General features: G+C 36.7%; 1 protein-coding gene across 1 annotated transcript in view; it reads right to left on the bottom strand.

Annotated features, from left to right (window-relative positions):
- Positions 1-23,339: 23,339 nt before the first annotated feature.
- The window catches only part of WWTR1 (WW domain containing transcription regulator 1), a 129,710-nt gene continuing 126,572 nt past the window's right edge, over positions 23,340-26,477 (bottom strand). The window contains exon 7 of the mRNA XM_037525815.2: positions 23,340-24,072. Within this exon, the coding sequence (XP_037381712.1) occupies positions 23,888-24,072 (185 nt within the window). The 3' untranslated portion in view covers positions 23,340-23,887. The remainder of the gene's footprint in view (positions 24,073-26,477) is intronic.

The raw sequence follows: 26,477 nt of genomic DNA, 5'->3' as shown, positions 1-26,477 counted from the left end.
GAAAAACTATCTTGGATGTACTCTCGAAATACAAGAATTCTGTGACATACTGGAAACTATGGACACATGTCTGTGGAGTATATTCCATGTAGCCATTGAAAAGATGAGATAGAATCAGAGGGAAGGGAGAGAAGGAAGGAGAAGAGCAGGAGGGAGTGTGGAGGAGGAAGAAAACAGGTCCAGGAATTAGGACAATTCATTGGAGAGGACCATTGGAATTAGCGCCATGGATTAAAAAAAATCTACCTTTCTAAAATAACTTTCTAGAGCCATATAAACAGCAAACAGGAAATCCAAGATCCAAACCTAGATAGTCTATCTGGGAGTTGAGAGTACATGATCAGGCAGTGGGCTAGATATCTCACTAATTCTTCTAAAATTATCTAGAAAATGATGCTTTGTTAATGCTAATTGAAGTTTCTATATAGAACTGAAAATATTAAGATTTTATTATATGAAGTATCTTAATTTATAGTGTTCATTAACTCACACTCACCTGAATTAGTAAAAGCTCTCAATTAAATTGTTAAAATTGAAACCAATATTTTTATATAATCTTTCAAAGCACGTACCAGAAAGACAACCTTATAAAGTCCTCCTGGTTGCTCACTCCTGTGCTTTATATTTCCCAATTATTTTAGTTTAGTGATTTTACCCTCTCTTTGTGGAAGAAGTACACAGAGGTATATTTCTATAATATACCTCAAGGTTAATAAAAGAAGAAAGAAAAGACAATTTCTAAGCTCTCTGACTTCCATGCAGTAGCAAGAAAGTGTGGGTACACAGAGGACATTCCCCCTATACTTCTGAGTTCTTCTTAAGTTGGTAATTAATTAAATTAATTGGTGATTAATTTAATTAGTTAACATCAGACTGATTCATACGAGAAAAGAACAAAGTTAATTATTTATGTATAGAGACTCTATAGGGATGCAAATTCTAGTCATTGGGAAAAGTGAGGGTATTTAGATAGATAGATAGATCTAAATCTAAATCTATATCTATCTATATCCAGAGCTAAGGAATGAGATTAGGATCTGGGGGTCAAGGAGAAGGAAGAGGGATTAAGATGATGAGGAGTGGGTGACTCATAATGAAGACCAGAGGCTATTTAATAAGATATTTCCTCAGTCATGTGGTTCAACATCCGAAAATCAATCAACATTATCCAACACATCAACAAAAAGAAATATAAAAACCATATGATAATATCAATAGATGCCAAGAAAGCTTTCGACAAAGTGCAACAACCATTCATGATAAAAGTCCTTGAAATTCTTCGGATACAAGGAACATACCTCAACATCATAAAGGCCATCTGTGACAAGCCAACAGCCAGTATCATTCTCAATGGTGAAAAGCTGAAAGCATTTCCACTAAGATCTGGAACAAGACAAGGATGTCCACTCTCACCACTGCTTTTCAATATAATACTGGAATTCCTAGACAGAGCAATAAGGCAAGAGAAAGACATACAAGGAATCCAAATAGGAAAAGAAGAAGTCAAACTATCACTATTTGCAGATGATATAATAATATACATAGAGAAACCCAAAAACTCCACGGAAAAACTAATTCAACTCATCAATCAGTTCAGTAAAGTGGCAGGATACAAAATCAACACGCAAAAGTCAGTAGCCTTCCTATATACAAACAATAAATCTGAAGAAGAAGAAATCAAAAAAACATCCCTTTTATTATCGAAACAAAAAAAATCAAATATAATAAATAAATCTAACAAATAAATCTAATAAATAAATCTAATAAATAAATCTAACAAAAAATAAATCTAACAAAAGAGGTAAAGGACCTATACAAAGAAAACTATAAAACACTGTTAAAAGAAATTAAAGAAGACACAAAGAAATGGAAAGACATCCCCTGCTCATGGATTGGAAGAATAAACATTATTAAAATGGCCATCCTACCAAAAGCAATATACAGATTCAATGCTATTCCAATCAAAAATCAATGTCATTCTTCAAAGAAATAGAACAATCATTGATGAAATTCATATGGAATCACCAAAAACCCCGAATAGCTAAAGCTCTCCTGAAAAAAAAAAGAAGGGAATGGAGGCATCACACTCCCAGACTTCAAACTATACTACAAAGCCATAATAATCAAAACTGCATGGTATTGGAACAAGAACAGACACACAGACCAATGGAATCGAATAGAAAATCCAGAAATAAACCCACAGATTTATGGTCAACTAATCTTTGACAAAGGAGCAAAGACTATGCATTGGAGCAAAGAAAGTTTGTTCAATAAATGGTGCTGGGAAAACTGGGTTGCTACATGAAAAAGAATGAAGCTTGACCACTACCTCACTCCATACACAAAAATCAACTCAAAATGTATTAAAGAACTAGACATAAGACCTGAAACCATAAAATACATAGAAGGAAATATAGGTGAAACACTATGTGATATTCACATCAAAGACATCTTTACAGACACATCACCCAAAGCAGTGATAGTGAAGGCAAAGATCAACAGCTGGGACTACATCAAATTAAAGAGCTTCTGCACAGCAAAAGAGACAATAACAAAAACAAAGAGAAACCCCACCAACTGGGAGAACATTTTTGTACACAACACTAATGATAAAGGACTGATCACAAAAATCTGCAAAGAGCTGATGAGACTCAACAACAACAAAGAAAATAATCCAGTCAAAAAATGGGCATAAGAGCTAAAAAGAAACTTCTCTGAAGAGGAAATGCAAATGGCCAACAGGCATATGAAAAAATGTTCAACATCACTTGTAATCAGGGAAATGCAAATCAAAACTATCATAAGATACCATCTTACACCAGTGAAAATGGCACATATTAAAAAAACTAGCAACAACAAATGTTGGCGAGGGTGTGGAGAAAAAGGAACTCTTCTGCACTGTTGGTGGGAGTGCAAACTGGTCCAACCACTATGGATAGCGGTGTGGAGATTTCTGGACCTACTAAACATAGAGCTTCCATATGATCCAGCAATTCCACTCCTAGGTATTTACCCAAAGGACACAGAAACATCAATTCCAAAGGGCACCTGCACCCCTATGTTTTTAGCAGCACTATTTACAATAGCTAAGATTTGGAAATAGCCCAAATGGCCAAAAGTAGCTGACTGGATCAAGAAGATGTGGTACATATACCATGGAATATTACTCAGCATTCAAAAAAGATAAACACATGCAATTTGCAGCAACATGGATGGCGCTGGAAGGGATCATGCTCAGCGAAATAAGCCAGAAAGAAAAAGAAAAATACCGGATGGTCTCACTCATAGCAGGAATCTAGAAAACTTAAATAAGGGACCAGGAAAATGAATAACTATAAGAAAGTGAAAATCAAAATCAACAAAAAACTATAAACCAGAGACACTCTTTGGGGGTGGGGGGCGGGAGGGGAGGGATTGGGGTCAGAATGGGGGGGTTGCAATTGTATGGGGAATATAAAAATAAAATTTATTATTAAAAAAAAGTTCCTAATTCTGGGTAATATCCCCAATTTTCATTCTTTTAGTTGGTTAAAGGAGTGGTCAAAGTTCTCGTGAGCCTGCAGGGATTCAATTCTCCTCAGCTGGAAACAATCCATCTGCCACTGACACATCTTAGGAAGGCCATTTTCAACATTCACGACATTCAGGGAAGCCTTCAGAGGCTTATCCTGTCACTTGTCTGCCACCCTATAAGAACAGTCACTTGCAGAACATGTGCTCTCACTCTTCAGTCTTTCCATGTGTCACATCCATTTAATAGTCAAACTCTCAGGGGTAGTTGTGTTATTATTATCATCCATATTTGAGAGGTGAAGAAACTGAAGAATGAAAAGCTTGGGCAACAAGCTTGAGGTCACAGAATTAGTGACAGAGTTGGCAATAACTATGGGACAAAAGCTTCAGAGCCTGAGTGTCCCCTACGTTGACCAGGCTGTCTTGCCTCCCATCCCCATAGCAGGGTGTAGGGTCTATTGCCTTATTGAAGCTCCTGATTTTCACTGACTAACCAAAGATTACACTTGGTCTTAAGCTCAATGAACCCAGTTCAGTGGAAAAGAGCAACAAGTACTGCAGACACTGGGACAGAAGATGAATAAAACACTGGAAGCTGGTGTCACTGACCTACGGTATCAAATGCCATGATCTCAGCTACTTTTAAATACATATATTTTAGCTTTTAGGTCTCTCCAGATTGCTCTGGATTCATTATTTCAGGGTCTGACATGCCTAGGGAGAGGAAAAAAGGGATAGAGGTGCTGACTTAGAAATTTAGTGTGTCACCTTCGGAAATCTGTCCATTTTGCAGGACTTTTTCCTCCCCTGTGATATTAGCTCTATTTCAGGATGCTGCTAAGTACCTCTCCTGTGATCCTGCTCTGGATTGGGGTTTTCAGAAGTATTTGGGGTTATTAAAATCTGGGTCCAAGCTGAACCCTTTTAGAGAGATCTTAGAAATCCCAGACCCTGGCCTTAACTTTCAGAAATGCTGATTTAAATAAAGGAGATTAGAGCTAGGTATCCTGCTTTTCCTTTTTAAACTCACCAGGAAATTCTGATGAGGCAGGTGTGAGAAATATTTTTCCAAATGTTCTCAAACTTGAGTTTCATCAGAAGTATGTGCAGGGCTTCAACCAATCCCAAGTTTCTAATTCAGTATCCTGGGGTGGTGCATTTATAATATGTTCCTTGGTGATGCTGAATGCTACAAGCTTAGAGTCTATACTTGAAAGTTCCAAAAGATTCCTCACTATGTGAAATAGTACATGTGATCATATTTTTCTTCATTCTGGAGAAAAAATTCCTAGGAATCATTTGATTCTCAAAAAGATACATGATGCCAGAAAGTTAAAGAGCCAGATTACAGTCTAATCATGAATTTAAATATTTTCGTAGGTATGATTTCATAGCAGATGATTATGCAATTTGTTCTGTCTTGATGTAATACAGGTTTATTCTCTTTATGATGCCCTCAGCGCAGCTTTTGGATAGTAAAACCCAGATTGGTGTGAATTGGTTAGCATGTTGACAACACACAAGTATATGAATACACACACACACACCCCTATACTAATGAGATAATAGAATGATGTATTGAAAATACATAAAGATAAAAAATGGAGTCTAAGAATATTATTCCTTGTAAGTCTATCCTTTAAATATGAAGGATAAAGATGGACAAGCTTCTTCCCAGACAAAAAGTTGAGAGAGTGTGTCTGTATTAGTCCTTCCTTTGAGAGATGTTTTAAAGGGGCTCTCCAATCCAAACCAAAGACAAGAAAATCTACAAAAAAAAAAAAACTGAACAGGGAAATAGAACCACAAAACTCAAGACAAAATGGCAGGAGCAAATCTTCATATATCAATCATCACCCTAAATGTAATGTGGCTGAACTCATAAATCAAAAGGAACAGAGTGATTGGTTTGATCGGAAAACAAAATACACCTTGCTGCTATCTCTAATAGACCCATTTGAGCTCCAAAGACAAACTTAGGTTCAAAGTAAAAGGATAGAAAACAACCCCATAAGAAAGTTGGACTCCCTCCCCACCAAAAAGAAAGGCAAAAAGATTGATAATTATAGCAGATGAAATTGACTTCCAGCTAAAATAGTTGATAACAGACTGGATGGACATTGTGTAATGATAAAGGGACCAATACATGAGAAAGACATAACACTCATCAATTTATATGCACCAAACAAAGGAGATTCAAAATATTTAAGGCAACTGGGGCCTCCCTGGTGGTGCAAGGGATTAAGTCTCAGCACAGTGAAGCTATCGGCAGCCATTGCAGCATGCGTTAGATCCCCACCCAAGGAGCATGGCAGACCTCTCCTGTCTTGTCTGCTGTACCCCTGAGCAGTGTATTTCAGTCAGTCTCCCTGTTCTGTTCCCCACTCTGTCTCTGGTGAATCCTCTCACACCCCCACACCTCTAGTCAGTTCTTGGATGCATAAATAAAATAAATCTTAAAAAAAAATTTAAGGCAACTATTATCAAATATGATAACAGGCTTTGGCAACTATTAATGCAATAGTTGAAGACTTCAACTAAACAATGGACAAAACAAACAAATTGAAAATCAACAAAGAATCAAAGCCTTAAAGGTGGAATCAGAGGACAATGGTTTAACAGACATTTATAGGACACTGTACACCCAAAAAGTTGAGGACACTTTCTTCTCAAGTGCACCTGGAACATTCTCCATAATAGACCTCAAGTTTAGTCACAGAATAGGAGTCAACAAAGTCATAAAAATTGAAATTATATCAAGTATCTTCTCTGATCAAAATGATATCAACCAGATAAAGAAAGCAGGAAATAACTCTAACATATGGTGATTGGACAACACATTACTGAATGACCACTGGATTAGTATATCAAAGAAGAAATTTTAAAATATCAGAGACTAATGAACATGTAGGAACAGATGGGGAACAGCAAAGCAGTACTTAGCGGGAAGTACATAGCAATACAGGTTCACATCAAGAAATAAGTGCTCAAATAATCATACCTCTCTCTTTAATGAACTACAAAGAGAAGAACGAACAAAACCAGAGGCCAGTAGAAGGAAGGATATAGTAACAATTAGAGAAGAAATAAAAGAAATGTATATTAAAAAGGCAGTCTAGGGCCTCCCGGTGGCGCAGCGGGTTGAGCACCGCACTCTGAAGCTGTCCGCAGCCTCTGCAGCACGGGTTGGATTCCAGCCATCTAGGGAGAAACCCACATGGTGCTTCAGACCTCTCCTGCCACACATGCTGCTCCCCTCAGCAGTCTCTTCAGTCCATCTGCCTGTTCTGCTACCTGATCTGTCTCTGGTGAGTTCTCTCATCCTCCTGTGCCTCTGACTGTCCCCCAGTTCTTATATGAATAAATGAATCTTTGAAAAGGAAAAAATATATTTAAAAAGGGAGTCTAAAAGATCAGTGAAACAAAAAATTGGTTATTAAAAAAAAATAGACAAACCTCTAGCTAGACTAACTTAGAAAAAAGGAAGAAAACTAATAAATAGAACCTGAAATGAAAAATATTTACAACAGATATTTCAAAAATACAGAGACTCATAAGAGATTACTATGGACATCTGTATGCCAGTATATTGATTAACATAAAAGAAATAAACAAGTGATTAGCAATATACAATCTTCCAAAACTGAATCAGGAAGAAAGAGACGATCTCAACAGACAAATTACAAGCGAAGAAATTGCAATTGCAATTAAAAATGTCCCAAAAAATAAAAGCCCAGGATCAGACAGTTTCACTAGTGAGTTCTACCTAAATTAAAAAATGAAGTAGTACTGAAGCAGGAAGTTACTAAGACTGCTGAACAACTTGCTTACAATAATGGTCACAGTCATCATGACCTCCTTTCTGGTGTTCTAAAAAGTTCCTGATAAACTCAAACTGTTAGGGGGAAAAGGATGTCCTAAAGCTAATTCCATACAGGTTTTGTGGACTCCACCCCTGACTCCAGACCAAAGCCAAAGACACCGGGAACTCCAAATCCCATCACCACCAAAGGGAAAGTTGCTGTAACCTGAGGGTGGGGTTAAGCAGCCAGGTTTGGTAAAACTGGACATGTGAGCTTTGGAGAAGATCCCCCATTTTGGCTCTCAGCCAGCTCGCAGCGTTGGCCAGCTCTGAGAGTGCCTTTGGGTTTCCAGGTCAGCAGATCAAGTAGGACACATTAAAGACTTTATTTCCCTATTTTCTCCCTGAGTTGTACATTTCCTTAATTCCCTTTCCCTTGTAAATACACCTTTTATTAACCTTTTGTGTGTGTCTGTAGTGGAGTATTCATAAGTCCCTTTTAAGCGCGCGGGTGAGGACCCACAGCCTGGCAACCTATTTTATATTGGGGTTGCTCCGTAACAAAACTGGCAAAGCTACCTCATACCCCTCACTGTCGCTTAAGCATAGAAAGTTTCCACATACAAACTATATAAAACCTTACCATTCCTGCTATTAGGGGATCAATCTTTTGGAAGCTATCCCATTGAGCCCGCCAGCGTGACAAATAAATCTCTCTCCACCTCTCTGAGTGCCTCTGGTTTTTCTGAAAAAATGCTGCAACAGTATCTTTCTTTCTCAAGCTCTTCCAAAAAATTGAGAAAGGGGGAACTCTTTCAAACACATTTATGAGGCCAGCATTATCTGGAAGCAAAAGAAGATAAAAGCACCACACACACATAAAGCAAAACAACAAAACAAAACTGCAGGCATATATCCCTGATGAACAAAGATGTAAAAATCCTCAACAAAATCTTAACATAGCAAAAATCTTAATAAAACAATGCATCATAATGACCATATATTATGATCAAGTAGAATTTATTCCAGGACACAAGGATGGTTCAGCATCTGAACCATTAATCAATCAATGTAATTTATATCATTAAAGAAAAGACAATGACCATATGATTATATCAACAGATGCAGAGAAAGCATTTGAAAAGATACAACATCCATTTATGATAAAAACCCTCCAATTGGGAATAGATGGGATACATTTCAATATAATAAAGTGTATATATGACAAACCCACAACTAACATCATAGTCAATGGTGAAAGACTGAAAGCTTTTCCTCTTATCTTACAAGACAAGTCCATTTTCACCACTACTATTCAACATAATATTGGAAGTTGTAGGCAAGCGAAAGAAATAAATGGAATCCAAACTGGGAAAGCAAAGGTAAAACTATTACTATTGCAGATGACATGATAATATACATAGATAATGGTAAATACACCACTAAAATTCTAATTGAAATAATAAATCAGCACAGTAAAGTGGGAGGCTGAAAAATCAGTTTACAAAAATCTCTTGGGTTCCTTGTGCAAAGAACCTAGCAAAGAGAGAAATGAAGAAAATAGTCATATTGCAATCACATCAGTAAGAATACCTAGGAGTAAATTTAACGGATGTGAAGGACTTATACAATGAAAACTGTCAGACATTATTAAAAGAAAAATAAAACATACACACACAAAATGGAAAGATATTCCCTTTTCATGAACTTCGAGAATTAGCATTGTTAAAATGGCCATCTTACCCAAAGCAATATACAGTCATTACAATCCTGATCAAGGTTTCAGTGATATTCTTCAAAGAAGAGAAAAAACATTGCTGAAATTTATATTGAACCACAAAATACCTCAAATAGTCAAAACAATCCCAACAAAAAAAGAATGGCTACATTACACACCAAGACTTCCAATTATACTATAAAATTTAATTTTTCCATTTATATTATACAACTTAAAAATTAAAATAGTATGGTACTGAGATAAAATGGCCATCTTAACTAAAAGAGTATACAGAGTCAATGCAATTTCTATAAAGATTTTAATCTCATTCTTCAAAGAAGTGGAGCAAACATTACTGAAATTTAAATGGAACCACAACAGATCTGAAATAGCAAAAGCAATCCTGCCTGAAAAGGGGGAAAAATAGATAATCACACTCCCAGGCTTCAAACTATATTACAAAGCTACAGTAATCAAAACAGCATGCTACTGGGAAAAAAAAAAAGACATAGACTAATGGAATAGAATTAAGAACCCAGAAACATATCCACATGTATATGAACAGCTAATCTATGACAAGGGAGCCAAGCGTATACATTGGAGAATGGAAAGTCTCTTCACAAAATGTTGTTGGGAAAACTAGACAGTCACAATCAGAAAAAAATGAAACTAGACCACCTTCTCATACCTTACACAAAAATTAATTCAAAATGAATAAAATATTGAATATAAGACTTAAACCATAAAAAGCATAGGAAAAACACTCCATGACATCAAGTTCAATGATGCCTTTGTGAATTTGTCTCTAATGACAAGAAAAACAAAAGAGTATATAAACAACTAGGGCTATATCAAACAAAAAATTTGCATAGTAAAAAAATAAAGATAAAAGCTAAATAAAACCCAACATTAAAATAAAAAAATACTTTTCTGAATGGGAGAACATATTTATCCATCATACATCTGATAAGGGACTATTATCCAAGTCCTATAAAGAATGCATACAACTCAGTAACAACAAAAACACCAAATAGTCCAGACACTTCTCCAAAGGAGACCCACAGATGGCCAATATGAACATGAAAGAGTGCTCATCATCAATTTTCATCACAGAAATGCAAATCAAAACCACAATGTGATAACATCTCTCTCCCAGATCAAAACATCTAGAAACAACAAGTATGGCAAGGATGTGAAGAAGAAGGAACACTTGTACATTGTTGGTAGAAATGTAGATGGGTTCAGTCCCTATGGAAATTAATGTGGAGGTTTCTAATATACTAATAATAGGTCTACTGTATGATCCAGCAATTCCAGTCTCAGATGTTTACCTGAAGAATGAGAAAACAATAATCTGAAGGAGTATATGCACTCCTATTTTCACTTCAACACTATTTTACAATGACCAAATTTTGCAAACAATCCAAGTGCCCAAGGGAAGATGAGTGGATTAATGGAATTATTTAATTCCCAATGGAATACTCAGCAATAATGAATGATGAACTCTTGTTATTTGTTACAACATGACTATAACTGAAGGGGAATATGCTAAATAAAATAAGTGAGAAAGAGGAAGACAAATATCGCATGGTTTCATTTGTATGTGGATAATAGAGGAACAAAGCAAAAGGACAGTTGAAACCAAAAGGACAGTAACAAACCCTAGAAATCCGTCTGTAAAATTAATGCTAGCAGAGAGGATGAGGGAGGGTGGATTGCAAAATGTGGAAGGGATTAATGGACTATGGTGGAGGACTATTTGTGTCTTAGTGGAGGGAATGGATGATGATATACATGTGAACAGGTGTGATCCTATAACTCTGAACACAGTGATATAAAACAATGTTACCTCAATAAAATGATTAAAAAATAGATACAGTTGGGGAAATATAAATGAGGAGTAATTAATTAATTAAATGTATGTAAGTTAGAGAGAAGCAAAGCAAAAAAAAAATTTTGATCCCTCTATTTCAGATTTTGGGTATTTACCCACAGAATATGAAAACACTAATTCAAAGACATGTGTAGCCCCATGTTATTGGCAGTATTATTTATAATGTTCAAGATATGAAAACAACCTAAGAGCCCATCAACTGATGAGTGATAAAGATGTCGTATGTACTTCTCAACTATAAAACGATGAAATTTTTCCATTTATAATAGACAATATAGATGAATCTCAAGGGGATTATGCTAAGTGAAATAAGTCAGATAGAGAATGACAAATACAGTAGGAGCTCACTCACACATGAGAGATAAAAAAACAAAGCAAGGAAACAAAACAAAACAAAAACAAATCCTTAGAATCTAACTAGAGGGGAAGGAAATTGGGAGGCAGGTAAACTGGGTTAATATTTTTGTTGGTAGATAGAAACTATATAGGTTTTTAGTGGTAGGCCTAATGTCACATTGTAATATGTCAATACATAAAACTGTGTACCTAAAGGTTATGCTATGTCTTATATCAATATTTAGTACTAATCCTCAATAAAAACAACAACAACAACGAAAATAGTCACCTCTGTTTATAATTTGTAAATTAAAAAATAAACAAGCATAGAGGTATACTTTGGTGCTTTATGATAAAAAAGAAAGTTTAGTGATTGGCATACATGTACCAAATCAGCTGGAAGCTTGTTAACTAAACACAGATCCCAGTCCTCAGTCCCCTTCAAATTCAGAGAATCAGAAATTCACATTTTACACTATCATCCTAGAATATTCTGAGATCAGACACTACTATGAACCTCACTCTGAGAATGCCTTTTTTTTTTTCCCTTTTCTTCCTCTGTTTTAAAAATAACTGTCTCACTCAAAAGCTATAGCTATATTTCCCTGGCAGTGGATATATAGGTTAATGCAAAGAAGGAAACAAAAATATCAGTATTCTGCCTGTCTACTTTCCCCTCCCACCACTTCCCCAGTATCTGCTGTCACTCACCTGCCTGGGAGCACTGGTCACCACACCATGGCAAAGCCACCTGCTACCCTCTAATGGCTACTCATCTCAGCACACAACCCAGCAGATAATTTCTTAGCTGGCAGATTTGACCAACTTTTTAAAGAATCCAATTTTTCTCTAATATCTTCCTATCAAGGACCATTTTCCAAGACCTCATTAATTCCAGAAAAAGAAATGTGAAATAACAACTCAGATATTGTAACATCCAAAGAAAATATTTTGTATTCTCACAAACATACTCATTCATTCAACAAATATTAAAAATATCTTAACAATATTCTAGACATTGTTCAAGGTGCTAGGAACAAACAAACAAGAATTCCTGCCCTCCGGGTACTGAGTAGCTTGGGAGGAGGAGAAGACAATGAAGAAGTATAGTTAGACAGCAGTAAGGTCTGTGGAGAAAACTATGACTTAGGAAGAAAAGATGAAGAAATAATTTAAAAAGAAGGAAATGAACATTTGAGTCATTTATTAATTATGGGATATTCTACAAAAGTCACTTCTCTTAAGCTTTTCGACTCTCACATAGAACTTCCATTTTATCTTAATAGCCAGTTTCACATGTAAAGAAATACAAGATACAAGACTTTTTAAAGCTTTGCAAAATCACTAATTCGAAGGGATGTATGCACTCCTATGTTCATTGCAATGCTTTTTACAATAACAAATTATGGAAACAACATAAATGACCAAAGACAGATGAGTGGATTAAGAAGATGTGGTCTAAAATATGCAACGGAATACTACTTAGCTAAATAAAAAAAGATGAAATCCTCCCATTTTTTGAAAACATGGCTAGAACTGGAGGGAATTATGCTAAGTGAAGTAAGTAGGAGAAAGACAAATACTTTATGATTTCACTCATATGTGGACTACAGAGAAACAAAACAAAGGGACTGACAAAACCAACTCTAAAGTAATCCTAGAAATATGTCTGTAGAATACAGGCTACCAGAGGGAGAGTGGGGGTAGTTGAACAAAGCAGGGTTCAATGATATGGCAGAGGGTTCAATGGGTGTTTTGGTAGTGGGTTATGTGTTGTCATACATCTGAGGAGATGTGAACCTAAGCCCTATACAGCATTCCCCTAAGCCATATACAGCATTATAAACTGAGGTTTTCTCAATAATAAATCAAGCAATCGAATTTTAAAAATAAAAAAAGAAACTTCGCCAGAGCCATGTTGTTAATTCATAGCTGCATGGCACAAAGCCTCTTTAACGGGTTGTAGGAATGAAGACCAGGGCAACCTGTCGAGAAGACTGCCTGCACATGCTCTTTCTTAACATTCACACACCCACCTTTCCCAGGGCTTGCCATGCACACTGCATGGGCCACACCTCCCCTTTCTCCCTTAGTGTTTATTATTCTGAATCTCTGAGTCTCTTATTTCACTCTATGCTAAGTCCGTAAACGTGTTCTCTTCCTGAAATGCAAGGAGTTAGTGACTGCTAATCTGTGCTAATGCCACAAATCAATTTTTTCCATTTATAGCCAATAGTTCATATCATCATTACCCAGGCAAAATATTTGTGTGGAGTCTTTTTCTGGAAATTGTCCCTAATCCTAGTGTTGGAAAGGTCAGAACCTCTGGTTAGGCAGTGATAGACATGCTTTTCAATTGGGCTTAATGAAATTATGTCATTTATAGTAACTGAGTCATAAAAATAGCAGCTACTCGCTCTCCAGTTGTTTATAACTATTGGTCTCTAAAACGTTCTAAGAAAAAGAGTGTTAATTTGAATATGACACAAAGCCATGTATCTCTAAATGTAGGAAATCTGTTTGAATACTAAGGAAGATTATCAAATGGGAAAATTTTAATGCAATGAGAAAGTAAGCATTGTATAGATATGGGGAATAAGTAATAAAAACCTAAAAGGTTTAGTTGATTTTTGGAAACTACAATTCTATCATTTCTTTTTTTAAATATTTTATTTTATATAATTCTTACATCATTTTTCATTTTTGCATAATGTATGCATTTTTCGTTTTGGTTATATTCCCCATACAATTGCATCCCCCTTATTTTGACCCTAGTCCTTCCTCTCTCCGCCCCTCCCCCCCGTAGTGAGTCTCTACAAGCAACAATAAACTAGAGACAATTCTATCATTTCTTATAGAACTGATATTAATGCCTGACTGCCAACACTGAGGTTTTGGGGGCCTTTGTTTATCTATAGAGTTGCTTTCTCATCTTCAAGTTTTATTCTTTGAAAATCTTAAGAAAATAGATTGAATTAATAGACAGTTTCTCAATATCATGCAGAAGTAAATTCTACATAAATGACCCTAAAATTGTGATGCTATTCCAATAAACATACATACTTGCTAACTACTATTTCAATAAATACACACACAAACACACATACACGCAGGAACTGAAGATTCCACTTCATGGATCATAGTAGGTGATCTATATGTATTTTTTCTCTTCCATTTCTGCTATGTGAGTTTATCAGTTTCTTGTTCCCAAAAGCCTTGTCTGCTTCTCCTCATCTTACCTCACAACCAAGTCCCAGGTGATCTCTCTCTCCTGAACTATGTTAGCATCACTCATATATTGGCGTCTTGGGAGAAGAAGACATTTCAATTTCTTCCTATCCTTAGAGCATCAAATAGTTTTTTGTGTTTATTTTTTTTAAACTTTTTTTTTAAGATTTATTTATTTATACAAGCACTGGGTACAGTCAGAAGTGCAGGAGGGTGAGAGGATTCACCAGAGCCAGAGCGGGGAGCAGAACAGGCAGAGGGACCAAAGTACACTGCTGAGGGGAGCAGAGGGCGGCAGGAGAGGTCTGCGCGCCATGTGGGACCCTCCCCCGGCAGCCGGAGGCCCGGATCGAACTGGTGCTGCAGAGGCTGCGGGCAGCTTCGCAACCCAGCGCTCAAACGCTGCGCCACCGGGGAGGTCCAGTTTGTTGTGTTTAGAAAGCCACAAATTACTCTTCGCTTTGGGTCATTTCCTTTTTTTAATTTTTGCATGATTTTATTTTTAAGTCACTCTACTATTAGAAATCTCCCAGTGGTTTCCAACATATGTCCCAAATCTGGAACAAAGCATAGGAGTCCCTTTAAAGATTTCTCCTTCACTTTACTTGACCTTTCCTCCTACTTCATTGCCTCCTGCTCCAGGCCATGAACCTTCTTACCACTCCTCTTTCAAAATTCTGTTCTTTCCTCTGTGCTATTTCCTTTACCTGAAATGCCTGGGAAACGCACCATGACCTATTTGAAGCTGTCCACCCACTCTCTTCTTTGCTATTCTAAACTCCTATTACTCTTTCTCCCATAATATATAGCTCTGATTAAGCAGTAAGCTCCTTAAATAAAGAATTGATTTTTCTTCATCCTCATATATCCACTGCTTATTCAGAGCTTTTCACAAAGCAAGGGCTCTAGCAAGTACTTACTGATGAGTGAATCAGGGACTATCAAGAAATGTCCTAATGTAACTGGTGGCTAAAGCCAAAGACTTACAGTTGGTGCACCCTGGAGAGGGTTGTTGGTGAGGATAGATAACCCCAAGGAAAATGCTCAAAAGTATCCCATTTGGGAGTGGATCAACTAATAAGAAATATAAGGGACTGCAGAAGCAGCCATGGCTCATTTAGTCTTCCAGATTCAGCGTTTGAACATTCAGTGTTCAGGATTCAGCGTTTTCGGATCTTCATTGAATTTGGGGCCAGCAATTTTGGCCCCCACTGCACCGATCTTCCAGAAGGCTGTTGTGGGCCTGGGAAGGTAGAGGCTTCCAGCAGCCAACCTCAGAGAGGTTGGCTTTGCAATTAGCCTACTAACTGAAACTGTTCCTGGTTTTGCTGCTGTTACAGCCTGGCAGAGCAGGCAAAGACCCAGAGCCAGCTGCCTTGCTGAGTTGCTGGAGTGTGGCCCTTTGTTGGCTTGTTCAGCCATTGCAGCTGCTGTCTTGAGTGTCGCTAGTCTGGTGCTGTCAGGGACATACTGGCAGCTCTGGGAGCTTCTCCTGTTGTGTCTTCTGTTGTCTTCGTAATTCGTAATTTGGAACCTGGCCTATAGTCTGGCTGCTGCATGCTGCAGGTCAGCCGAGGCAAGAAAATGTCATCCTGGGCACATGGCCTATTGCTCAGGAGAGGAGCTCTGCTCTGTGTCCTCTGTGGTGGAAAGGTGCCCTCTTAGCTGCTTTTTGTTTAGGTCTTAAAAACACTGGACACTGCTTCGGGTGAGGAAAATTGCCATTTTTGGCCTCAGTAACTATTTGTTTTTCCCTGGCTTGTTAAATAAATTACATTGTTGTTCTCTGAGACTATGCATTTGTGTGTGTGGATGAAGAACTCAGACAGTGACTGATAAACTATTTGGGCAGTGTCTGTGGCTGGTTTTTGTGCCCCTTGCCCCGTATTACTAAGAGTTCTATTTTCTTTAGCAACCTCAGGAAAAACCAATTCTGACTTAGGGCCAGGGTCCTCAGACCCACTTAAATCTCTTCAACAAATGAAAACATAGCTGACTATCTAGAAGATTTGGTGAGAGGCTGTTTTAGGAGAAAATGTTAATAATTCTTCCATTTAATTCTTGAAAGTATATTTTTTGTGAAGCTTTTTATGTTGGCTTATATTTTTCTTATTCTTACAGAGAAATACACTAGCACATAAAATCTTTTGAGTTGTAGGCTTGTAATGAGCAGGGCTTACTTTATGGACATATTTCCCATTCAGGTGCATATTTCCCACTCTCACAAGAACTCCACATTTAGTGTAATGGTTTAACACCTTAGTAAATTCTGCACTGGATCTCACAAGCTATATTGCTTATTCTGCCAAAGTGAACACAATGCATGCTTCCCAAATTTTACCTATTTTCTGGAACGTTCCCAGTTTTAACACTGTAAGTCCCAAGTCTTGGGAAACCATCTATTCCATGTAAACCTAGACAACTTTTTTTTAAGATTTATTTATTTTTATACAAGAGCTGTATTACAGGCCAGAGGTATGGGAGGGTGGGACGATTTACCAGACAGAGCAGGGAGCAGAATAGGCAGACAGAAATATGCTGCTGAGGGGCGCAGCGGGAGCTATAGGGGAGGTCTGCCACACCATGTGGGATTCTCGCCAGCTGGCCAGGATCGAACTTGCACTACCAAGGCTGAGGACAACTTTACAGCATGCTGCTCAACCTGTTGCACCACCGGAGAGGCCCAAACCTGGACAATTTTTAACTGTACTTCTGATCCTCAAATTGCAAACATATTAGGCATAATCACCTTGTGCAACTAGTAGTATGACCACGTGACTTAAAAGCTGAAGAATCCATTTAAGAAATACAAAGTCTGGTAAACTCTGTACCCCTTAAAAATTAATATTGCTAAACATAATGCATATATTCAGATAGGTACAGTCCATGGCTTAATCAGCTTACAATTACAAGGGCTCTGTTTTAAAGGATAGCCTATAGAAAATGATTGCCAAGTCTAAGGTCAATGGAAGGACTTTCATCAGTCTATGAGCCTTTTGGAATTCAGTGTTAAATGTGTGTGAGCAGATTACTGTGAACAACATCTGAAGCCTTTGACAGTTTTTCAGAATTCTTTAGAAGCTATGGATAATCAAAATTTGTTTTGGTAAATCTCAAAATTTGGGGCATTCTAGATAAAGTTCTAGAGAGTTCTGCTTTAAGGTTCTGAATGTGCCAGACTTTCTGGAGCATTCCTAGAATAAATTCATGCTTTGTTAAGGTCAGAACTGATAGGCCCATCTCACTCCAGTGAGATATAATTTGTCTAATCCTGATCCTATATTCATTTTAATACAGGGTATATCTCTGCTAGACAGTAAGGTATCTTTTTAACCTAACATCTTGTTAACCGAATACCTATGACATTTTCATATGTGTTCTCAATGGAAGTATTGTTTTGATGGCCGCACAATATTTAATCATAATTTTAAAAATCAGTGCCCCAAAGAAGAACTTATAAATAGTGGTTATGGAGGATAAACTAAAATGGCATCAGAGTTTTTTGCTTCATTCCTGACAGGATGATCTAGCAGTTAATTAGAAGGTTGCTATATCTAGGGAGATGCATGGGTTGGGTCAAAATGGATGCACTCTGTGGACATTGGTGATCAACATAGACTGTGACACAAAAGTAGAGAGAAAAATAACATTTCATGCATCAAGAGGTAGGTAGAACCTCCCTGGTGGCGCAAGGAATTAAGATGCAACCTATGAAGCTATGAAGCAGCCACTGCAGCACAAGTTTGATCCCTGGCCAGGGAGCTAAACACATGGTGCAGGAAACCTCTTCTGTCTCACCCACCACTCCCCTCAGCTGTGTATTTCAGTCCGTCTGCCTGTTCTATTCCCCACTCTGTCTTTGGTGAATCCTCTCACCCCCTTACACCTCTGGCATGTACCCCAGTTCTTCAATGCATAAATAAATAAATCTTTAAAAAAAGAGTTAGGTAGAGAGAAATGTGGGGATGCTATGGCCTGGAGGAAAGGATGGAAGGAAGGAAGGTAGGAAGGAAAAAGGAAGGGAGGGTAGGAGGGAACAAAGAGAGAATGATAGGCCAATACCTATAATGAACAGGGCAAAAATACTTAATAAAATCTTAGCAGGTTGAATTCCACAATACATTTAAGGACAATACATCATCACAGAGGGATTTATTCGAGATGCAATGATGGTTCAAAATTCACAAGTTGATCAATGTAATTCACCACATGAGCAAAAGGAAACATTAAAAAAATCATATGGTCCTATCACAGATGTAGAGAAAACATTTGAGAAAATTCAATACCCATTTGTGATAGTGTCCAAAAAATGGGGATGGAACATGCCTCAACATAATAAAGGCCATACATGAAAAATCCACAGCTAACATTATACTGAATAGTGAAAAACTGAAAACTTTTTCTCTAATATCAAGTACAAGACAAGAATTTCCCCATTAACCGCTATTCTTTTACATGATATTGGAAATCCTAGCAAGAATAACTACGGAAGAAATACATAAAAAGAATTCAGATGAGAAAGAAGAAGTAAAATTATCATTATTTGCCAATGGCATGATAAGAAAACTCTAGAGACAACACTTAAAAACTACTAGAAACAATAATCAGTATAGTAATACGGTAGACTACAAAATCAATTTATGAAGTTGGTTGCATTCCTATATACAAACAACAAACTGGAAGAGAAAAATATCAAGAAAATAATGCCATTTATAATGGCAACAAGAAGAACAAAAAGCCAAAGAACAAAACAGCAAAGGAGGTAAAAGTCTTCAGAATAAAAAATCTAAGGCATTGCTAAAAGAAATAGAAAACACACAAAAAATAGATATTTCCTGCTCATGGAGTAGAATTAACATTGTTAAAATGGCTATCTTTACTAAAGTTGTATACAGATTCAATGCAATTTCTATCAAGTTTTCAATTAAATTCTTCAAAGAAATAGAACATTACTGAATGTTATGGAATTACAAAAGACCTCAAATAGTCAAAGCAGTCATGACAGAAAAGGGGGAGGAACAGAGGTATCACACTCCCAGATTTTAAACTATATTTCAAAGCTACAGGAATTAAAGCAGTGTGCTATCAGAATAAAAATAGAGCAAAGGAGGGATGTTGCTTGATGGACTGTTCTGGAGGAATATGGGTGCCTTGACAATGAGTGTACTGTGGTAAAATATATCCCAGGAGGTGTGAATCATATATAGAGAGCTATAAACCAATGTTATATTAATAAAAAAAAATTAAAATACACCATTGGGAAATTGAAATTAGATAATATGTATCAAGGTTTGCATAATGCTTGGCAGAAAGTTTATACTCACTACGTGTTAGAAATATTACTGTTAAGAGAGAGAAAAAAAGCTTCCCCCCCCTCCCCAAAACAGCACACATAATTGCCTTTCTTTTGCACAGAATATAACCTAGGGAGAAAATCTAACATATATAATTTTAAAAATCCAAGAATTAAGAATAGAGAATTTTCACTTTTTACTTTATATGTGTTGTAATTTATAACATATTACTTAAACTTGATCATTTTTGAGATATATGAAGCTTAAACATTGGAATGTTGATGAGCACTTCCACCAGTATCTTTCTGTTGTTTAGCTCAATGCTTCTACTTCAAAACACCCCTTTGCTCTCACCTAACATGTCTGTCTCTGATGGACAAAGGTATCCTGGCGGTGAGCCTCGAAGTACTCAACGGACAGAGAAAACAAACTATCACAAGCCTACACTAAGAATGGATGATGTGCTGTTTTCAGTTTTGACAGCAAGAAGCCAGACCATATTGTTAATAAGACTAGAAATACTTGAATCCTAGGACTCTGCTGTTTTCTGTGAGGGTATTCAAAGGACAGTATGATCTTAAAAATTACAAGCACATATATGTATATATGTATACACAGGTAAGTGCTCACAAGCATGCGTGTACACACACACACACACACATACACACACACCCCAAGAAACCTCAGTGGGATACTTCAAATAAAGTGAAAACCAGAATGCTGTGGATACTTAAAATAGTGAAGACCAGGCATTTGAGCCAAAACCAAGTTTGCCTACTAAATTTTCTTTCTTTCATTGTCTGTCAGGAGGGTTACATAAGCTTCTCTTCAGCACCACTCAAAAGACATCAGTAAAGGAACACATACAAATAAAGAAAAGGCAAAGCCTCCAAGTGGAAATTCAATTGTATTTATTTTTCTTATACAGAATCAGACAAGTCAAAACCAGTACCAAACTCTAGGTAACATGGTTTTACCTGATTGATTTGGCTGCATACTTTCTGTACGCATAGCATTCTAAGTTAAAAATAAACACACATATGTCATATTACAAAATGTGGAAAATAATTTTTTAAAAGTTAAAGAACTAGCATATAAGTGATGTAATGTATTAGGGAAATAGTCTCTGTCAATAGCCATTTTCCCAATTAATCTACAATTTCCTTTTTTTTAAACAGCTTAATTTTTTTATATAAAAGTTGCTCTTTCAAAAATGACTTTCTAATTATGTCATGAGAACACAACTTGTAATTAGCAACACTTCTTTCACTCCAATCACCTTCTTCTGCAGAGGACTTTACTGCCACTTGGGTTGATAGCACCCCCAGTACACTAAAATTTTTTTACTGTTTTACATGCTTCTCATATATTGTATAATCAGTGAAAGAAATGTCATTTCACGTCTTAAATTCTATGATGAATCATAACAATTAGCAGAATTGCAAAAGGTTTTGACAATGTATTTACTTCAAGAAAATGTATTCTATTAGAAAAGTATTACCTTGAAAGAAATATCTCTGAAATTATTTTTCAATTTCAATTTTGAATATGCCTTTACCATGGCAAGGTTATTAGATGAAATGGCATAGTTTGTTTACTGATTTAGGGCTAAACAGACCAGATATCCTGGCAGTTTTTTTATAATAAGAAAGTATAAGTAGCACCTTATTATGAATTCTGGAGGGTTTATAACACACTATCAGGAAAAATCTTTTAAAAAATCATTCTTACTCTATATTTCAAACTTTAGTGTTCTCTAATAAAGGCCAAAATTGATGGTCTTAAAAACAAACAAAAAATATTTTCTGATTTTATCTATTAGTAAAAACATAATCAGGGTCCATATTTTATCCTAGAAAAATATTGTGTTCATTAATAAATGTTCCAACTAATTTCATCAAAAAAAAAAATCTAGTATTTTCTAATGCCACAAGCTTACTAGGAAATTACTTCTAAAAGTTGATAATACATAGCATCATTTTAACTACCTTTTTTAAAAAAAGAGGGATATTCTTTTACATTTAATAACCTGAAAATGAGTCTATAAAAATATTTTTTAAAAAATACAGTAACACTGCTCAGTTTTGTTAGGTCCCTTGTTTTTTTTCTTTTTCTTAGAAAGAATGTACAACTCTTTTTGTAATTTTTGCTAATAAAAGAGAAAAAGAAATAGATCTCCCTTCACTTTAGTAGCAACATAAACAACTACCCCCATCTCTCTCAGTGCACGTAGAGAAAGAATCAGAGGAACACAAGCCATTTCAGGAAAATGCAATCATTCCACGGTGCTGGACACAACAGCAGGTTTATGCTCTTGTCCACTCTCATGCTCAGTGTCCACATGAACAGGGCACTCACAGCCCTGCCCCACTTTCTGCCACTAAAGTGCACCAAGGCTCTCTTTTCCTCTACAACAGTTTTTGGGTATAAAGGCTGTAGGAGAAAATGATTACTTTGTTCTTTCAGGGCACCTCTCCTACTTCCTGCTCATCTTGCTTTTGGGGTACTGTAACAAGTCTATCTCCATTTCACAATTAGTATCCTTTCTACCATATTCCTTCACTTTACTGCTTCATCTCTGACCTTTTCACTTGCCTTCTTTCCAACAAGATCAAATGGATTCTGCCCCTGTATGTTTGGTAGATCGAGAAAAATCTTACTTAAGATCCCCAACAAATAAGCCCTCTTGGGAACAGAAAGCTTCCTCTAAGAGACCTGAATCATTAATGTCTTTCAAAACAAATATGAAATTCATAGATTATAAATAATGTCAGTTCAAAATATTAAACAGTTAGGACTTCATAGGCAATGCAGTCAGAGTGCACACCAGGTGAACAGGATGCTTTCTTTCAGTCCTTAAAAGCTAATAATAAAACGTTTTTGGTTACATAAGAGGTATTGAGTACATATTTCATGCCTTTTCATACTAACTGTAGCAAACAAAGTTAGGGTATTATACTTAGAAGTCAGAATTCAGAAATATATGTCTCCACCATGTGCCTTCAGAAGACGTTTTTTTTTTTTTTTTAACGTCAGTCAGAGATCTGCTTCATCCTTCAAAACAGTATCATAGATAAAATTATCGTAAATGCTTAAAATTTTGAAAGCAAAACACACAAGGTTCCAGAGTTTAAAAAGCAACAGATTACTGGGTGCGCCTGCCCTCAGGCTGGCACCTATATTGTCCTGATGTTTTCAAAATAGTTTCAAAAAACAAAAAACACCATTGTTGCTGATTTATCAAAAACAGTTGGCTGCTCACTGTTACCAGCTACAAAATGATTGGTGCTTTATAAAATAAACATCAAATCCTAAGCTGCAATTTTAAAAAGATCCAACTTTTGCAGTTTTAAAAAGTTTTGTTTTATAAATGCTCACAATTAGTACCAAACTGGTCTCTTTCATAAAATCTGCAATGCACGAATGGTGACTAAAGTGGCGACGTTCCTCCTGCTCAAAGGACTAATTGCCTAGACACTGCAATAAAATCACAAAGGATAGACTGTGCATGCCGATGTAAATGCAGAGTAATAAGAACCATCAGAACCAGCATGAATTCCGAACTATACTGTGTCCGTACAGCAGAATCTTACTATCCATACAATTATTTTTAAAGCTCAAGTTAATACTTTTAAAAGTATTAGTACTACTGTCATCAGCATAGTTTTTCAAACTGCAAAACAGGTTTAATATTGTGTACATTTCCTGGACTGAGCTGCCTATCAGAAGTGACTGCCTGTGGTCAATTTTTATGGTTTATAATCAATACCTGTATAAATTTAACTAACACCCATAAAATGTTGTCAAGGGGCAGCAGAAAGAAAAACAGAAGCAACTCTGCATAATCAGTTCTGCAGAAACAATTTCGTACAATCTAGTTGCAGGAACGCAAGTTTGCAAAATGGTAAAGAAAATATTTGTGTTTAACTTGTTACTGCCAATCAAATCCAGGCAATCACTAAGCTAGCCGCATGGAAAGGAGGGAGCATGAGTCATGAGGCAGGAAGTGGTTCACCTGCTGAAGTCCTCTGCTCCCTCGCATTTTCCAAGAGGCCCAGGAAATGTCAGGCAGGTCACACTGCATCCAGTTACAACAGTACTGACTACAGCCAGGTTAGAAAGGGTTCGCTTTTGTTCAAAGCAGACTCTACATCATTGAAGAGGGGGATCAGATCTTCAGATTCCAAAGTTCCTAGGTCAACGTTTGTTCCTGGAAGACAGTCAAGAAAATCAGAGAATCGGGTCTGCTGAGGATTCATGTTCATGGGCGTTGGTCCCGTGTTTTCTCCTGTAAGGAAATGAAAGGAAACCATTTTAAATGAAAGGAAACCATTCTTGAAAGGAAGAGGACAGTTCGAGTATGAATATAACTCAATCTTCATTTTCACTGAGCCTACATTTAAAGAGATTCTATTGCTGCAGGTCTAAAATGTTTCATCTCTGCAAAACTTTAACTACCATGTTACTGAACTGAATTAGTGGTGTTCACTCATAAAAGACTCAGAGATGTTGTCAGAATCTTGGTAGATATGATCCAGAGTGGATAAGTCCAGAAGAATTGGAAAGAAGCCGTGAAGGCATTGTGAATCTATATGACCAGCATTCTAAGTCCTTCCCATGACAGCACCATGAGAAGCTGTTCTGTGAAAGATGGAGAAGTCTGCCTTTAACATTACACAGAGCTAGAGTCTAGTGATTTCACTGTAGGCTTTTGTTTGCCTATATTCTCCTTCTATATGTTCAAAGACAGAAGCGAGGAGTTGCTTTTAACCAAGGTAACCACTTTTTAAAATGCTGACTTCATTGATGTCTCTCCAGATCATTTGTAAAGTCTTTTATAAAGTGGTTTCTGCATAATGTTCCCCTCCCTTTACATATGCAGACGTCCACATCTATCTTTCCCACAATACAGATGAGTCACAATGCACACAAACACATTAAGGTTTGAAAAGTCTTGCAGTAAGAAATCTGTTTCATTCTGCTTAAGCTACTATATCCTAAACCCATTTGATAACCTAATCCTACTTGGACAGAATTTACACCATAATAGAAGTGGAATCTGCAGAACATAACTGAGAAAATGCCATTCTAGAAGGAAGTCGAATGTATGAGATGACATTAAATATAGAACATATGATCTCTACCAATGATACTACAGGGGAAAATTGCATTGACCTTTGTGCAGGAAATTTGTTTTTTGCTAAGACCTTAGACCCCTCTTAAACTTGTCTGGCCCTCAGTTTATCCATCTGGAAATTGGGATTGTAGTACTTTCTTTACATATAATATCTGTCACACATCCATGGCAATGGGTGTCTTTCATATATACAAATTTATATACATACACAAATAAATAACTCTTTGCCAATTGTGCTGAGAGAAAGAAAAACCCAGGAACACAATATTAATTACACAATATTAGAACAACAGATTAATTCAAACAGGCCAGATAATTTTCTGAAATACTTAAATACAGAAATACACATAAAAGACTGGGGCACTTTTATAGCTAAAGTGAGTTTTTACCACAACATCATTTTTAAGAAACTTGTTATATTAGTCACAAGTAGACTTCTTGAAAAGCTTCCATAGAAACTGCACAATTCTGAACAAAACTAGAGAAAATGAATTTTTCAAGGAGAGAAATTACGTCCTTCTAAAGAGATGAAGGAGAAACAATCAAACTTACATTTTGGAGAAAGCAAAGCTGAATAGCTATTCTGTAACTTATAAAGATATTGATGACTCTTTGGCAATACGTTATAGTATTTTTCATTGCAAAAGACAGTAATTTGAAAAAACAAATCAAGTTCAACAACGTGACCTCTATGTAATTTACAGGTATTGAAAATCAACATCAAAATAGAAGAGAAAGTCCAAAAGTTGCTTTTTTTTTTTTTTTTTTTTTTAAAGATTTATTTATTTATTTATTTATTTATTTATACAAGCACTGGGTACAGTCAGAAGCGCGGGAGGGTGAGAGAATTCACCAGAGCCAGAGCGGGGAGCAGAGCAGGCAGAAGGGCCGAAGTACACTGCTGAGGGGAGCAGCGGGCGGCAGGAGAGGTCTGCGCGCCATGTGGGACCCTCCTCCGGTGGCCGGGGAGCAGCCGGGGATGGAACCGGCGCTGCAGAGGCTGCGGGCAGCTTCGCAACCCAGCGCTCAACCGCTGTGCCACCAGGGGAGGCCCAAGTTGCTTTTTTTTCTACTGACCAGAGTGTATCTCATAGAAATGAGGCCTTAAAATTTCCAGTTATAATCACTCATCTCTACTGTTTCCATTTTAACTTTCTAATGACACAATACATTTTTTAGCCTAACGAAACTCTCTATATATCTTTCTATAAAAAAATTCTTCTTTTCCTTTCTTCTCACACATGGAAAAAGCATAAAGAAACTGATTAAGGCTAGCAATTTGTTAGCAATTAAGGCTAGCAATTTGTTACGGTTAGCAATCTTAAAATGTCTCTCTTTAGAGCAACTTTGCACAATCTCAGTAATCTTTTTGGTCTTTGCAGTTTGATGTATTTAAAATGTAGGAGACAAAAGCCAAGCAATTCTTAAAATGGTGTGATTATTGCAGAATACTGAAGAATACTGCAGAATGATGGGTTTCTTCCCAGCCTTTGCTCTTGCTATTTCCTTTACACTATCCTCATATCAAATCCAACCGTTGCTTCCATATATGTTTT

This window comes from Talpa occidentalis, unplaced genomic scaffold (genome assembly GCF_014898055.3).
Source record: "Talpa occidentalis isolate TD23 unplaced genomic scaffold, MPIMG_talOcc4v2.1 talOcc4.4, whole genome shotgun sequence".
NCBI lineage: Eukaryota > Metazoa > Chordata > Mammalia > Eulipotyphla > Talpidae > Talpa > Talpa occidentalis.
This window is presented reverse-complemented; position numbering and strand designations above follow the sequence as displayed.